General features: G+C 35.1%; 1 protein-coding gene across 1 annotated transcript; it reads left to right on the forward strand.

Annotated features, from left to right (window-relative positions):
* The first annotated feature begins 11,489 nt into the window (after positions 1-11,489).
* On the forward strand, positions 11,490-14,808 carry LOC145102344 (uncharacterized). The gene is made up of 4 exons (XM_079039731.1): positions 11,490-11,984; positions 12,712-13,027; positions 13,125-13,662; positions 14,422-14,808. The coding sequence occupies exons 1-4, from the start codon at positions 11,527-11,529 to the stop codon at positions 14,526-14,528; spliced, it is 1,419 nt and encodes a 472-aa protein (XP_078895857.1). The 5' UTR covers positions 11,490-11,526; the 3' UTR covers positions 14,529-14,808.
* Positions 14,809-17,014: the final 2,206 nt, after the last annotated feature.

Consider the following 17,014-nt stretch of genomic DNA (forward strand, 5'->3'; position numbering starts at 1 on the left):
TGCACCAAACACTCAAGAACAGAGACTTTAATGCACTCTAGACCTTCTCCATTCCAGATCTGAGGTAGCAACCTCAGATCCAACCTCCAAACTCAAAGTACCACAAGCTAATCTTTCCAAATACTCCAAAATGATGAATCTAGATGAATAACAGCCCAAACAACGAAATAATACCTCAAAAGGAAGCTCCAACCGAAGAGAAATCCGAATCTTAGCAAAGCCCCTTTCTCCAAGCCTCTTAACTCTCCAAGATCTCCTCCAAAATCTCTTCTCCAAGGTTCAAATGCTCTCAAATCCCTCACAAACGCGCCTTAGGGTTTTCTGGACTTCAAGAGAGGGAAAAGAGGCTGGGGAGAGGGTATAATGTCCTTTATATAGGGCTCATCCTCCGAAATTAGGGTTTTCTCCACTCAACACCAACTCGCCGAGTTGGCCACTAAACACGCGACCAGAATCGCGACCCTACTCGCCGAGTCCACCCATGGACTCGCCGAGTTGCCCTTTCACATTTACACTTTGAACCCTGAAATAGCACCCATGAACTCGGGATGTTACATAAGGATTTAATCATATGTTGGATCTACAGGAGGTGTTTTATTAGAGCATTGTTTCAGGGATGCAATGGATGTGCTTTCGACCTTTTAGGGCTCTTCTTGGTTATGACTTATGACTATGGTTTGGAAATCCTTTGGTTGGTAATTGCGGATTCTGGCATTCTAGTGGCATTAGCTCGTGTTGAAGAGGTCAAGCTTGGAAAACCCAAAAGGGGTTCGGAGGGTGTTATGTGAGTAATTTGTAAGGACAGATTTCGAGGACAAAATCTAATTTAAGTGGGGGAGAGTTGTAATACACGTTTCTCATGTTGGATCAGTTAAAGACTGAAAAGAGTCAAAGATGTGGTTTTAGGGAAAATCACATGCCACGACGTGGTGGGATATTGATCACGACGTGACATGATGACTAAGTGATCACGTGTCCGAATGGACGCTATGACGTGACAAGTAGGATGCCACGACGTGGCAAGTGGTTCATCCAAAGCCCATAATTTTTGGGGTTTCCTTTGTATTTAAGGGCTTTAAATCTAGGTTTAGGCCATTCTTTTCAGCCTCCATCTCCCTATTTCAAAACCCTAGCCTCGTTGAAGCTTTTGGAGCTTATTTTGCAAGTTTTCGTGATTCTAAAGGAAAAAGAAAGAAGTTTAGTGCATAGATCCGACAAGCAATCCATGCCCATTCTTGTGTGCATCTTCTGGACCATTTGTAAGTTCTCAAGTTCTCTTCTTGGTGATGTCTTCCTTTTAGATCTAGGTTATTTGGTATGTTTTGGTCCATAATTGAGTTTTAGATGGATGAAAATCATACAATTTGCAACTCTATGGCTTGCCTTAGTCCCTTGGTCATTATATCTTTTGGATCTAGGTTTTATAGTAGTTTTGGTAATCATGTATGAGCTTTAGGTCCCTTTTCTCATAAATTGACGTAGTTTGGGGAAGGACATGCATGGGTGCCATGACGCGGCGAAAATGGAAATCGCAATTATTTTTTCGGGAAGGTCCCACGACATGCCCAAAGGATGACCACAACATGGATGTCAACTAATGTTGACTTTCACGATTGACTTATTGACCTGGTTGACTTTTGGTCAAATTGCTAGTCTTATAGTGTGGACTAGGGTTTGACCTTGGGTATTTTGATAGGTGGGTTGTAGTTCTAATTTCCGGACTTTTCGAGCTGTGGTAGCTGGATTGTGAATGTGAGGCGAGTCTTCTCACTGTACTATGTAGGATGCTAGCTGTCATTCTGACTCTTGCATTGTGTACTGGGCGGGCCTCATTATGTTGGACGGGGCCCCTTATATGGGTGGGACCCATTATGCGTGCGGGGCCCGATGTTATGTATGGTATGTAGTATTTTGGGGAACCCACTAAGCTTTGTGCTTACGGTTTGAGGTTTAAATATTTCAAGTTTTCTTATATTAAAGGAGGGGCGCAGCTCGATTGCATCACATCCATTGGAGATTTCCGCAGATAATAACTTTTTAACGATACTCTGATAAATGTTTTGAATCAAATGGTTTTATCTAGATCTTTGAAGTTGTAATTCGAATAAATACTTTTATTTTTAAATGAAAAATTTTGGTTTGAAATCTGGGACGTTACAATATAGTTGACTCCCCTTTATGTTAATATCCATTAACCATTAAGTGTTTCACACATGTTATATTTCGATACCATGAATATGTTTTCTAAAGATTAAAGTAGGAAGTATGTTCGTGAAAAAATATAATTCATTGTTGGTTGAACATATTTTATGTCAATACTATTGTCCTTTCTAAGATCTTGAGTTTATGAAAAGAACCCTAGAGGTGTATGTTTCGTCCAACCACTTTAGATATATACTTTTCAGTTGAATGACACTAGTTTTATCTTTTTATACTAAATTAGAAACTTTATCTTTCACTAGTTCACACAGAGTCAAGTTGTGTCATCAAACGTAACCACACATATTCCTTATTGGCGTCATGTAATGGAATTAATTAAGTATGAATGGAAGATGTGACAACAAGATTTTACTTCTGAAAATGCTAGGAATCACATTACCGCATCCAATGTTGCAAAACTCACTACACGTTACTAGTTAGTTAGCTGGGGAGCAGCGAGTATTTGGCTGGTGTAAATTGTAAAGAAACTAATTTTAGGGAAATTTTATATATGAAAAATATCATAAGTTGGTAAAGTTCATAACAAAATTAGAAAATGGCAATAAAAAATCATTATTAAAACTATTTCAAATAATAAACATTTTATTTGTGAAATTCTTGAGGTGAGAGAGGGGAAAACATATACGATACTGATACATTTACTTTAGTTTTAGGCTAGAATGTTAGATAAAGTATAAAATATTCATATTAATCTTGAAATTCTTTACCTTTTGTCATTTAAAAGTCAATTTTAAAATTTTGACAAAGTTCCCAAGTTTGACCAAGTTGGGCTAAATTTGATTGGGTTGGTCCGAATCTAAGTAGTTTTGATCAATTTCCTTTAATCGCCTCAATGGAAGGTTGATTCCGAGTACCTGCTAAGTTGGATGATTTTTACAAAATTATCTCCATCCATACGTACATATTTAGTTTGATATCTAGATTTAAGAAGATCAAAGAAGTCAATTTGTGTTGGCATTAATCATATACATTACAAGTTCATTGTTATACCTTCTGGATTAATAAAAGCACCAGCAACATTTATCAACCTACTAAATCATGGTTGTTAACCATTCTTAGACACATCTATGATTGTCTTTTTAAATGACATGCCTATTAAAGATGAATGTCTCAAATAAATCAAAGGGTAATGATGATTCTACAAACTATGCTCATGACAATTATTCTGATGGAGGGTTTCTTACTATTGTTGCTAGAAGTATAGATGATGAATAGGTTCTTGATTCATATTTGCAGTTATCACATGTGTTCTCTCATAAATATTGGTTTATTACCTTTGAACCAATTTACAATGTTGAGTCACTTCATTTTTTTGATGGTTCCAAATGCAAAAGTAAAGGCATCGTGTCACACCCCCGAACCTAGACGGCGGAAACGTCCGGGGGCGGATGACTTCGTGTACAGTATCATAACAATTGAATATGAATGAAACATAGCAACCAAACATCATACATTGAAGATACACACTTACATAGTTTACATATTGAATTTGTTCTTCAGTTACATAAAATTAAGAAAGTAAATTTTCTTCAAGTTGCACCACTTGATCTCCTAGTCGAACTTACTAGCTGTTACTGGATCCTTGAGAATACAAGTCGTTTTGAAAAGCGTCAACTAAAAAGTTGGTGAGTTCATAAGCAGTTTTGTATAAAAATGGTTTTTGTACTTGTTTAGAATAGTTTTCATAGTGCTTTTAGAAATCCGATATTTTCTAAAAAGAAATGGTTTGAAATATTTGTGTTTGAATTTATATTAATGCATGTGTGTTACTGTTTACGAAAATAGAAAGAGAATGATTTCCAGACAACCCGATGTTGTCTGCGATAGATAATGCTGAAATCTCAACCCCCATGGTTGAGTACCAGTGCGTAAAGATTACCGTTTTATCAAAAAGAAGGTTTCTCGTTTTATCCAAAAAGAAAATAGAATGGTTTCCCATTTTATCCAAAAAGAAAATAGAATGGTTTTCCGTAAATCTTATAATGTTAATTCCTCTAAGTGAGCCGTTATAACCATACTAAATAATGACAATTTCGCCTGTCTTGACATCTTTGGGACGCCGACGGAATAAGGTACGTTTTGTCACCTTAGACTGGCCTAGTCTAACTGTAGCGAACATCTCAGGTGTGGGGTGTCACCCACGTATAGATCTATACACAAGCTCATGCTCTTTCTCCGGGAGACTCTAGTTATAACTACAAGCTACGTTTGTAGACTCATATGGTGCCAAACAAAACGTCTCACTAGATCCTTAATCAAAGTTTACACAAAAAAAACATATAAAACTCATTCCTAGGCTCAACAAACATGTAAGTGGACCACTAAGGCCCACTAAACGTGTATATTATTTCCAGGCTCAAAAGGAATATGAATGTATATCTTGGGCCCAATATACATGTAAAAGGACACTAAGGCCCACTAAACATGTAAAAGGACACTAAGGCCCACTAAGCATGTAAAGGACACTAAAGCCCCCTAAACATGTATATTATTTCCTGGCCCAATAAGGATATGAATATTGTTTTTAACCCGTTTGTTATTGTTTTGATATTTTAGCTCGATTATTTACAAAGTTGATATAAAAAGCCCACTTTTTGTAAAAAGGACGTTCTTGGCCCAATAAGCCACAAATTTTCAATTAAGGCCCAATTTTAGTAAAAATAACACTTTAGTCCCCCTTTTGTTCAAAACTTGTATTTATGGCTAATTTTTGGTAAAGATAACATTTTTAACCCATTTTTATCAAAAATATCATTTTTGGCTTGATTTTTGTGAAAATACACATTTTTTTGGTTTTTGACTTTTCTGACCCGATTGTTGGAAAATTTGTAGAAAAATCATCATAAGTCAAAATTTAGATGCGTAAACTCTGGAAGTTTGGAAAATTTGTCTATTTTGTTCACAATTTTTCTCATAATTTTTAATGGCCTCAAACAAGTGTGAAATTGCTCATCTTCACAGGCTGGTCCGAGATTATTTCAAATATGATAGGCCGTTTTGTAAAATTCGCCAAAAATTGTATAAAAATCGTATGAAAACGTGAGAATAGTCATTTTAAAGGTAATAACCTGAACGTTTTTCATGTAAAATAGTTTTGAAAAATATTACCATTAAGGTGGTCAAAACAGTTCGATATTGGACCAAAACGTTTCTGTCAAGGGCTGTTTTTTGAGTTTAAGTTATCAAAGTTTGTTCACAACACTTGTTTTTGCTATTTTAAGTGTATAAATCCCAGACCTACAAGTTTACATGTATTATATGTGATAACACATACTTTTATCAAGGTTTTAATGAAGATCCAAGTGATAAACTTCATGTTCAAGTAAAGATCTATAAGTTAAACACATAAACATGCACATATACATAGATCTAACACAAAAGCACTTGTATCCTCCCCTAAAAACATTATAAAACCAAATAAAAGGGGGTATGAACTCACCTTGGGGTTTTTTGAGATGTAAAAGAAGAAGAAGAAGAAGCTTGATTCTAGCTTGTGTTCTTGGTGAAACTTTTGAAATGATGGTTGTTCTAAGGTCCATAATCACGAAAATAGGAGAGTAAGGGAAGGATTCTTAGCATAAACTTGAATCAAAACAATATATTTTGTCATAAACTTACCAAGGGATGGAAACTTGAAGAAAAATCCTCTTGAAAACTTATACAAATTCACGATTTTTAGATGAAGAGATGAGAGGAAATTTGAAGTTTTGAGAGGAAAGAAGAAGTGTTTGAAGTATTGGAAATGTGAAGTGTGTGTATGTGTATGGCCGAGCGGTAGAGAAGAGGGGGAAAAAGGGTAAGGGTTGACCTAGGTGAGTGATATGAGATGCATGGTTGTTTGTGGGACAAAATCTTTGTTATTTGGTGTGCTATAATGAGGTGGCATTTCTTATTACACAAGCCATTTTCCCTTTTTTTTTTATAATAAATGGGCCAACCAATTAGGGGGGGGGGGGGTGTTTCTCGGCCCACATGATGGCCCAAAAAATGGTGGGCTTTGATTTGGCATGGTCCAGGAGAGTTTTCGGCCCACTTAAGAGGTATCCGGCCCAATTAAAGCCCTAAATAGGAGTTCTCGGCCCGCAAGATTAAAAGGGAGAACTATCAGCCCAATAGGGCCCAATGTAGATGTCTTGTGGCCCAAAAGAACTAAGTTGAGGGCTTATTGGCCCACTAGGGCCCAATAAGAAGGGTTCGGTCCATTAAGAGTGTGTTAGCCCTAAAAAAAATGCTAAGATGGAGTTTTGGGTCCACTATAACCTAATAAAGGTGTTTACATCTTAATCTAATTTTTGTCAGTTGTGACACATCGACACTATCCGCTTTAAGATGTTCGATGGCATAACTCAAACTTTAACTAATGTAAGATATACTCATATGATAAAGAGAAATATTATCTTATTAAGCGTCTTTGACGAAAATGGTTACAAATATTCAGGCAGAGACAATATTTAGAAGATAAAAAAGGTTATAGATTTATGATTAAAATCAAATTGAGAAAGTATGGTGACCCCTACTATGTTTGTGGCAATTCATTAAAAATGACGATAATATTTTTGACAACCTCTCCTTTGGTTCAACATGGAAAGTGCAAAAGGGTGACATTCAACAATAAAATTTTGAAAAAATCTATTCCTACATCCAAATTTGGTATTCAAGTATAAGTCTTTAGGTACTTTTAGAACTACCTATTTTTTTATTCCCGTTAAAGGTTAAAGGTCCATTTTGTTAAAGCTTGTTTTAGTGTCAATGTGGATTTTGCTAATGATGCTCCTAAACCCTAGTTTGCATGGAATTATGTTGTCGAGCAAATGTAACTTCTTAGAAGTGTTGCAATTTTATTAACCACAAATACTATAAAAGAAGGCCCCAAGTAACTAGAAAGGAGCCAAGAAACAACAATACAAAGAGTTATGAGTTACAAATTTTAAGAAAATAAATAAGGAGAATCATAAACATTGAAAAGGAGAAGATAACCAATCTCCTAACCTACAGAACCCCTACTCTTGATCCAAAAATGAACCAAAGATTGAACTAGTTCTCCACCTTTGTTGGGACAGAGAAATTTTTGGTTGAAGATGTGGTCGTTGTGATATTTACACATGATCCAAGTAAAACCATATGATATAACTAATAACCTGCGCCTCTGTCTCAAGATTCCACTAACGTTGGTGATAAAGGTGAGCATATCCCCCACACTATTATAATCATGATTTGACACATCACACCATTGGAATATCCTGTCCCTCACTGCACAGGCATATGGACATCAGATGAGAATATGGTCAGCATCTTCAGATTGTTTAATGCAGGAGCCACATAAAGTCGATGCAACATCAACACCCCATAATCTCAATGCCTCAGATGCTGGGATTTTATTTTGTAACGCCCTCCACACAAAACAATTTACGTTTAAAGTTACTTATTTACACCAAGTGATGGTAGGCAGTAGGGGATGTGGAACTGCATATTTACCAATCTTCCTCCTTAATGCACATACCGTGTATTCTCCGTTATTATCCAATTTACATGACCATTTGTCATCGTCATGAACCAGTTGCACATTAAACAAATCCAGTTTGAGATTATCAATGTCTACTACCAACCCTTAGTGACTAGGGCATGAGTTCCAATGTCCTTCAAATGATCCATCATAGAATCTATCAACCACTGTACATCGCTTCCTTGATTCAAGTTCAAATAGAGAGGAATATTCATTGTTAAGTATTTGCAAACCCACCCATTTATTGTACCAGAACTGGGAGTTGTCATCTGATTGCACTTGAAGTTGAAAGGTATCACCAATGTCCAACCCATGTTTCGTAAGGTCTTTCCGAATTGATGCAATGTTGTGCCACACCCCTGCGATGTTTCTGTTGGACATATAATCATGTGGCTTGTTATCAAGGGAATGTATACCTTTTACAACCCGTCCCCACAATGATCCTTTCTTCGACACCACCACTTAACTATTAAACTAATGTTTAGCGTGCGGATTGAACCGACCCTGAGACCACCCGCAGATTTCGAAGCCACCACTTTGTCCCAAGAGACCCAATGAATCATTCTTTTTTCTTCATCACCGCCCCATAAGAACCGTCTCCTTATTTTCTCTAATGTTTCTGTTACTGTCACATGTTACTATCAAAGGGGCAATAAATAAGGAAAAGTAGTATGTAGGAAGGTTACCAAGTACCAATGTGAGTAAAGTTAGGCATCCACCAAATGAGAGAGACTTGGATTTCCATGACGACAACTTCAATTTGAACTTATCAATGATCGGTTTCCAGTGTTTGGTAAGATTGATATTAGTGCCTATAAGGACCCCCAAATATGTGAAAGGAAAAAAATCCAAAGTACAACCTAAAATACTAGCCCAATTCGAGGTTTCACTATCAGACACTCCAATACCGAATACCCTAGATTTGCTGAAATTGACCTTTAGTCCAGACGCCACATGAAAACATTTTAAAATTCTGGCAAAGTTTTATAAGTTGTTTTTGTGATGTGCAATTTTTGCATGGTTTTTTTATGCCCATGTTTTTCACCCTTTGCTACTGAGTTTTATTTTATCATTTAATATCTTAAATTTACCATTTAATAGACGATTGTTAGAAGGTAATTAGGACTCATTTATTGAGAAACTTTTATCATTTATGAGAGTTTTTTTTTAGCATTATTAAGAAACTTTGTATTATTGTTATATAAATCCTATTAGTCTTTTTATTTGTTCATAGATATTGTAACATGCCTTCATTATCTATTTTTCAAGGATCGATATTAATTAGTGCTCTGTAGTTCTCCTCGTTTTAGAAGGCTCTACAGTCTACAACAACATAGCCACAAGGATTGATATTAATTAGTGCTTTGTAGTTCATGTTGATTTCTTGCATTCCAAACATCGTTAGTCTTATAATACTCTTTACCTATGAGAAAATGTTACGTATGTATAACAATTAAAAACATATTTTGAAAAAATTCAACATTTGTTGATATTCTAGCTGCTTTTTCTAGTATTACACACATAATGCATGCATCTAATTACCTACAATTCCCTAGAAGAAGATCAATAACTTCATTGTATGCTAATTACTATTAATACCTCTTGGTGATGTGATAGAAAACTATCAATTAATCACTCTTTTCGAATTTAGACACGTGTTAGATGGGCCATGAGCTTAGAAGTAGATTAATACATATATTTTTCTTTGTTCCATTTGAATATTCCCTTACATTCTTTGTTCCATTTGGTTGGTTCAAAGGTTTTAAACCTTATTGGAATATAAAGGCTATTTGATACGTGAGTTTTTGGCACTGTACCACAATAAAGTTTGACAAGTTTATACATTTAGTCATTCAAGTTTTTTTTTTGCGCAAACCATTAAAGTTAAGAATGACTGTCTAATTAAGAGACTGAACGGAATTTTATCCGGTTTATAGATTAGACTTAATCTAGGTGGCTTTTTTTTCGAAATTAAAAATCACATCTAAATATATGTGGCTTTTTTTTTTTCCTTCTTTCCTTAAGTTACAATCGTAATACATGAATAAATACTGTGAAACCCTACTCCTTAAAAAGTAGTTCGCAGGACCTTCTGCCCCTAAAATCCGTTTGTTCGTTCCCGTTGTCGCTCTCCACCTCCTGCGACACCTCACCTCCGACGCAACCAACTCCGGTGACGCCTCATTCCTCGCGACACCACCTCCCTGCAACGCCTCACCTCCGACGCTCTCCACCACTGCTCGGTACAGAAAAATGTGAAGTTCAAATCTAAAATCAATGCTTTACCCTTCACCTCAGTATGTGAACTTGAAATTGACACCCACCTGAACTTTGAATCTCGAATCTTGTTATATTACAGTTCGATTTTGTGCTTCTTTTCCCAAATTGCAGTTCGATTTTGTGCTTCTTTTCCCAAATTGCAGTTTGAATCTCAAATCTTGTTATAAGTTGTTTGTTGATAGGTGTGTTTGGGTTTTTGTTATACTTTGAATCTCTTCTTTGATCTTAAAACCATCAGACGAGTTCGATTTTGGATTTTCAGTGGGTGAATGTTTTTCGAGTTTGTTGCTCAAATCCATGGTTTGAATGTTGAACTGAATTTTGCTTTCGATGATGAATGACTGGTTTTGATAGAGCTTTCGATAGTGTCGATTGAGATATTGTTCCGATTGTTTTAGGAAGGTGAATCGTCGAAAGGAAACCTTCTCTTCCCAAGATCCATGGTGGTGGTGGCTACGATTTCTAAGATCAGATGAATACGTGTTTTGCTGGTCAATAACACTCCAACATACTTGTAACTAGCGGTGGCCGGAGACTGCACATGCTTCACGGGGACTAGACTTCACGGGCTCTAGGAACATAACTTTCTTCCTTGAAGGTGTTGGGCATAGGTTTTAACCTTCACCGGAGAAAATGGTAGGCCTTGATGTGGAGAAATGAAGATACCATTGGTGCCGATGGTTCTTGGGAAGAAACACGATTTTTTTCCCAAACTGAAATGGATGGCTCCAGTTAAATGCTAAGTCAACAAAAAAACAAGCTTTCGTGGCCTTTAAAACCTTAAAAGATACGAAGAAATCTGATTTAAAATGCCACATCATAAAAGTAACCGACTCTACCTGTAATAGGTTATATAATGATGTAATTGATAGATAAAATTTAACTTTAATGGTCTTATATAATAATGTAATTGATAGGCAAAATTTAACTTTAATGGTCTACTCCACAAAAAAAATCTTGAATGACTAAATGTATAAATTCTTCAAGCTTTGTTGTGATATTGTGCCAAAAACCTTTGAAATGTCTTAAGCCTAAGTTTGTTAAGATGTTGGTCTGACTTACACATTCAAATGGTTGTATATCATAATTAGAAAATATGATTTTATAACTTTAATAAGGTTCTTAGTAGATTTGATAAAAGCCTATGTCTTACTTAATCATATATGATTCAATTAACAACTATCAAATAATCTTTTATTTTATGTATAAATATATTTATAAATAAATCATATTTCTAAAAAGTGATATAAATTTTAATGAATTATTTGCAAATTTATATTGCAACTTAAATACTTAATTACATCAAATCAGATTTTTTTAATTGCCTATTAATAATAACATTAACACACTTGTCATTTCTAAAACTCAAGGGTCTTAAAAAAAAGTTGACTTATTTCGGGTTCTTGACAAAGTTTTTACCCGTTATCATGTGCAAATCAAATCAAAATGATTCATTGAACTTTTTTCAAACAAATTCAATCTACTTTCAAACCATTTTTCTTTCTACCTTGACATACGTTAAAATGCGAAGTTCTCGACCCAGTAAAATCCTAATTAGTTCTCGATTGAAAACCCTTCTTTTCGTCCCATCTATTGTATTTCTGATTCTTTATCTGTCATCTTCCTCGTTTCCTGGTCATTCAAACACTAGAATCTCATTACACGATGATCAAGAATCGACCTACGTACCCACTTCCCTTGATCATATCGTTTTTGGGATTGCATCCACCGTTAATGCATGGCCAAAAAGGAAAGAATATGTTAACATGTGGTGGAACCCCGATACAATGCGTGGTTGTGTATTCATGGATGCTCCATTGGATCATGACACCTTACTTGATTATGATTTTGTCTTCCCTCCAATTTGCATCTCCAATGATACCTCAGAGTTTCATTATACATGGAATGGTGGTCTTCGGTCTGCTATCCGTGTTGCTCGTGTTGTATCGGAAATTGTCGCCTTAAATCATTCAAATGTTAGGTAAATTTTTATTATCTCGTTATCATCTATCGTGAATTTTTTTCTTTAATATTCCGTTAATTATCATCCCCATAACTACCTGAAAACAACAATGGCGGATTCATGACGAATCCGTTGCTAAAAGCTAGAACAATCTTTTGGTAATCCATATGGTTAAACTATTCGAATGTTAGATGAAATTTATCATTTTTCTAACTAAAAGATCATGCATGCTTTTCTTATATCTTGTTGGTCATTGTTCCTATCAGTATTACAAAATCAGGAAAAAATGACGGATTTAGATACGTCTGTCGCGAAAAATACATTAAAAGTGGATTTGGTCTGTAACTTCCAAAAAATGTCGCTAAAGTTAGCAAGGCCTTTTTTTGGTATGCCTATGTTAAAAAATCCGTTTCTAACAATTAGAAAGTCTTTTCTTACGGATGGAATCGTTTGCTAATGCATTGCTGAAGTGCTACATATTTCGAGTAGTGTATGATTTTCTTTTTTGACCTTTTATGATACATACATATATAGATATGGATCCAATAAGTTGCTAAAATAAGACATCAACTAGGTCATTGACTTTTAATGAAGTTGTCGCTAATAACTAACTAGTATTATCCTTTTAGCGAACAATGAAATCGTTGCTATTCGTCGAGTAGCGACAGATTTCCGTTCATATATACTCCATATATATTCTAGTAGCACATACTCTACATTTTTGACTTTTTATGTTATGATTTAGGTGGTTTGTGTTTGGGGACGATGATACTTTGTTCTTTCCAGAGAACTTGGTGAAGACATTGTCGAAATACGATCATAACCTATGGTATTATATCGGATCAAATTCAGAGAGTTATGTGCAAAACCGACATTTTTCATTTTCTATGGCGTATGGTGGGGCCGGATTCGCGATAAGTTATCCATTGGCAAAGGTTTTAGCGAAGGTTCTTGACTCGTGTTTGGAAAGATACGCGCATTTATATGGTAGTGATGGTCGGATTTCATCTTGTTTAGCTGAGCTGGGTGTTGCAGTGACCATCGAACCCGGTTTTCATCAGGTAAAGTTTTTTAATCTTCACATAAAACTCTCGTATTATGATCATTTCAACACCATATTATGATCATTTTTTTTGTCATGCTATAAATATAAATTAGATGGATGTCACTGGAAACGCGTTTGGCTTATTAATGACACATCCAATGAAACCGTTGGTATCTCTCCACCACCCCGAACGTATAGATCCAATTTTCCCACATATGGCACAAACAAACGCCTTACATCACTTATACGAAGCTGCAAAAGTAGATCCTCACCGAATCCTGCAACAAACAGTATGCTATGATCGTTGGTATTCATGGACAATTTCGATTTCATGGGGATATGCCATTGAGGTGTTTGGGGTTCATGTTCTTCTACCAGATGTCCTTCGTGTTCCTGTGACATTTCAACCATGGCAAGGGACTCATACTTTTAAAACATTTTTTAACTTTGACATGAGACAACATCATCTCGACCCTTGTAGAAGAGCGGTTGTGTTTCATTTGGATCGAGTGTACTCACAGGGAGAGGGGATTACGAGTGTTTATAGAATCATGGAAAGACACAATTGCACATTTGGTATGACTTCTCCAAGGAGAATCCAAGAGATCAAGGTGTATTCACAAAAATTAAATCTCGACTTGAAGCAAGTAAGTTTTTTCTTGACTGATTGCCTTATATATATTTCGTGCCAAATACAAGAAAATATCAATGAATGTACTCAAAATTAAAGGACTAAATGAAAAAAAAAAAACATACTTTCTATTATTCGTTTGCTAATACATCTTATTTTCATTTCTTATTATTTGAGCATCCTATTTTAATTATGTTTCTTATTAAATCATTTTGTTTTGAAAAATTCATCGAATTACAACTTTGTACTATTAGATTTTTTTAGGGTTAGCGTCATATATGGATAACAAATTATTGTTTCTCAACAAAACACACATGTTTAAACAACAAAACACACATGAAGAATTATCACAGGGTAAGAAAATGATACGTTTTGTTCATAAAATAACCATTAAAATAAGGGTATTTTGTGAACAAAATAATCTAGTTGTTTATTTAAAACATTGATATTTTAATTTTGTGCATCTAAAATAGTATGTTAACAACTCATAACATTAACACTAACCATTTTCATTTTATAAAAACATTTTACTTTTAAAAATACTATGTAGCCAATCATAATAGTGATTTTTTTTATTCAGATGACATTGTTATAATTTGATAATTTTTGCAAAGAACAATGCTATAATATGAAAAAATAAAAATAAGATGCTATAATAAACAATTAATAAAATATTCAACCTAATTTAGAAAAAAATGCGTGTTTGGATTTAAAGGGTCAAAAGTTGTCTACAAATCACGATTATAATGTTTTATGTTTTTTTTGGAAACAGTTGCAAGCGCCTAGACGACAATGTTGTGATATATTGCCTTCATCTTCAGAAAAATTAATGGAAATCAACATTAGGGCATGTCATGAAGAGGAACTGGTATATAAGCAACCATAACATCAACCCTCCTTCATCAAAGACAACAATATTCAGTGGTAAGTAATGTACATATACATCGAAGAATAGTGAACATGCACACTTGTGTTTGACAAACAACAACGAGCCTTTGACCCTCCGAATACGTTCGACGACATTAAAAATTACGTGATCATGTTATATACAAGTCATGGTTAGATAAGTCTCTAAAAGGATTTGTTCATTTAATGAATAGATTTGTTTGAATACAACTTTAGTTGTGAGGTCATTTAATTAGAATCCTTTGTTACAACTACATGAATAAATGCACAACAATTATTCTCTATGGATAATAATTTATGTTTTATAGAATTTTTTCATATAACATTTTAAAGCACAAAATTGTACTGTTGTATATGAACCAACTCTCATACGTAAAACGAAATGAGCTTCGTTCAATACAACAAAAACCATTCTTTTGGTTTAATTAAAAGTAGAAACAAAAACCGGTTTATTTTGGTTTAAGAAACAAAAACCATATAATTCTTATTTTTCTATTTGAATTTTCTGGTTTTAAGGTTCCATATTATCAATTTTGTTTTTTGTTTATTTTATTAAGTTTCGTAGGTTTTGTCTGTTTTCAGTATTTCAGTTATTAGGTTATTGGGTTTTTTCTACATTTTTTGTGTTTGTATTTTTACATTAATCGTGTCAATAAAAGAATAATATTTTTAAAATATACAAGGAAAAGGTAGTGTCATGAACAAACAAGAAAATGATAGATATAAAAAGACACAATATTTAGTGTAGTTCGGTCAGTGTGACCTACATCCATATGTAGGATGTAGCATTCTTATATTCACAAGATTGAAAACGGTAATACAATACAATTGAAAACTCTAACTTTCGGTCGTTGCATATAGAACAAGTACACACATTACCCTAACTAGAACATGGACACGAACCCACACCCCATGGGATAAGTGTTTGTTGTGTATGACTTAGGATCGATACAAACACTTATTTTGTTAATATTTGATGCGGTGTTTCTTTACTTTTCTTACACATGTCGATATTCATTCAATTGTCAGTTTTTAAGTTACATTTAACATGTATGGTGCCTTTTTTTCTTTTACTAAAATAATTAACTCAAGTGACTATGATAAATAAACGTGGATAGTAAAAACTTTATAATATTCTTGAAATTGACTAATAACCCTAATTTGATCTATCCTAACAAAATCCTTATGTAACGACCCAATTTTCGAAAGAAAATTTTTCATTTTTAAATAATCACAATGTTTCCAATAAACCACAGGATCTCAAGAACAATTGTTTTCAAATTCATAACATCAACAGTTTTATTTCAAATATCATTGTCCCATAAAAACATCTGAGAGAGTGCATGTCGCACCATCAAGCCTTGCCCTTGCCCTTAGGCTCAAAAGTACCTGAAATAAACCAACAAACTGTAAGCTAATGGTTAGTGAGTTCCCCAGAGCATATCCCACACAATCCATATAATCACATAATCCATATTAGCTATAAAAGCTACATAAACCATATAAGCCATGCATACAACATATAGGGATATCGTGGGCTCCCCCCAAGGTCTTACTCCAGGATGCCATGGGCTCCCCACATAGTCTTACACCTAAGTTCCATTGGCACTCCTATGGTCTTTAATAGGAAATCCATGGGCTCTCCACATGGTCTTACATCTTGGTGTCATGGGCTCTCCCATGGTCTTTAATAGGAAAGACATGGGCTCTCTATATGGTCTTACATCCAAGTGTCATGGGCTCTCCCATGGTCTTCCATACAAGTATACCACATATACAACTAGCATACCTCCTAGCCATAACCAGCTAACATGCCACATAAAACTACTTCAACTAGTGTACCACATATCATAAAATGGGCCGACCTTGGTGCCTTCGACCCATTGGTATGGTGAGGAGACTCACCTCTATCTGCTAAATCCGAAAGCTACTCTTCTAATAGTTCTTGAACACTCATGCTGAATAATAATACCATTACCCCAAGTTAGGGCTGAACATAATCCAATTGAAGAACCTAAATCCCAAGTCCTCTCATAATGGCCCGAAAAGTCTTCCTTTGCTAATGGGCCGAAAGTCCATGTCCAAAATTATTAATAGACCTCATGGCCAAATAAAGCCCAACCATAATAACCATGGCCCAAAACAGATAAGTTGGCCCACTAACTCAAAACGTGACCAGGCCCATAGGGCTTACAAGCCCAAAACAAGTCCAAGCCCATCTGAGGTGTGTACGCCTTGCGTACCACCCTTGTACGCGCATCGTACTGAGTCCCTAAGTTGTACGCACTGCATACACTAATCTACGCCCAACGTACAAACATATTAAGCACATCTTCCATTAAGTTCTTAATACTCGATGTGCTAACATCCAATCTTTAGATCTGAGTCCATTAAGACATCCTAAGTCATAAAGTTGGCAACTTTATTCCTTTGCATGTTCCATATGTTCCCAACAACTCATTAAGA

This window comes from Lactuca serriola, chromosome 4 (genome assembly GCF_051521515.1).
Source record: "Lactuca serriola cultivar US96UC23 chromosome 4, Lser_US96UC23_V15, whole genome shotgun sequence".
NCBI classification, from domain to species: Eukaryota; Viridiplantae; Streptophyta; class Magnoliopsida; order Asterales; family Asteraceae; genus Lactuca; species Lactuca serriola.

What these genes read in the sequence shown, in the direction of transcription:
- LOC145102344 (XM_079039731.1), top strand. Translation starts at nt 11,527, where the DNA reads ATGCGAAGTTCTCGACCCAGTAAAATCCTAATTAGTTCTCGATTGAAA. An exon ending in TTAAATCATTCAAATGTTAG is followed by an intron (nt 11,985 to 12,711) that starts GTAAATTTTTAT and finishes GTTATGATTTAG; the next exon opens with GTGGTTTGTGTTTGGGGACG. An exon ending in TCTCGACTTGAAGCAAGTAA is followed by an intron (nt 13,663 to 14,421) that starts GTTTTTTCTTGA and finishes AACAGTTGCAAG; the next exon opens with CGCCTAGACGACAATGTTGT.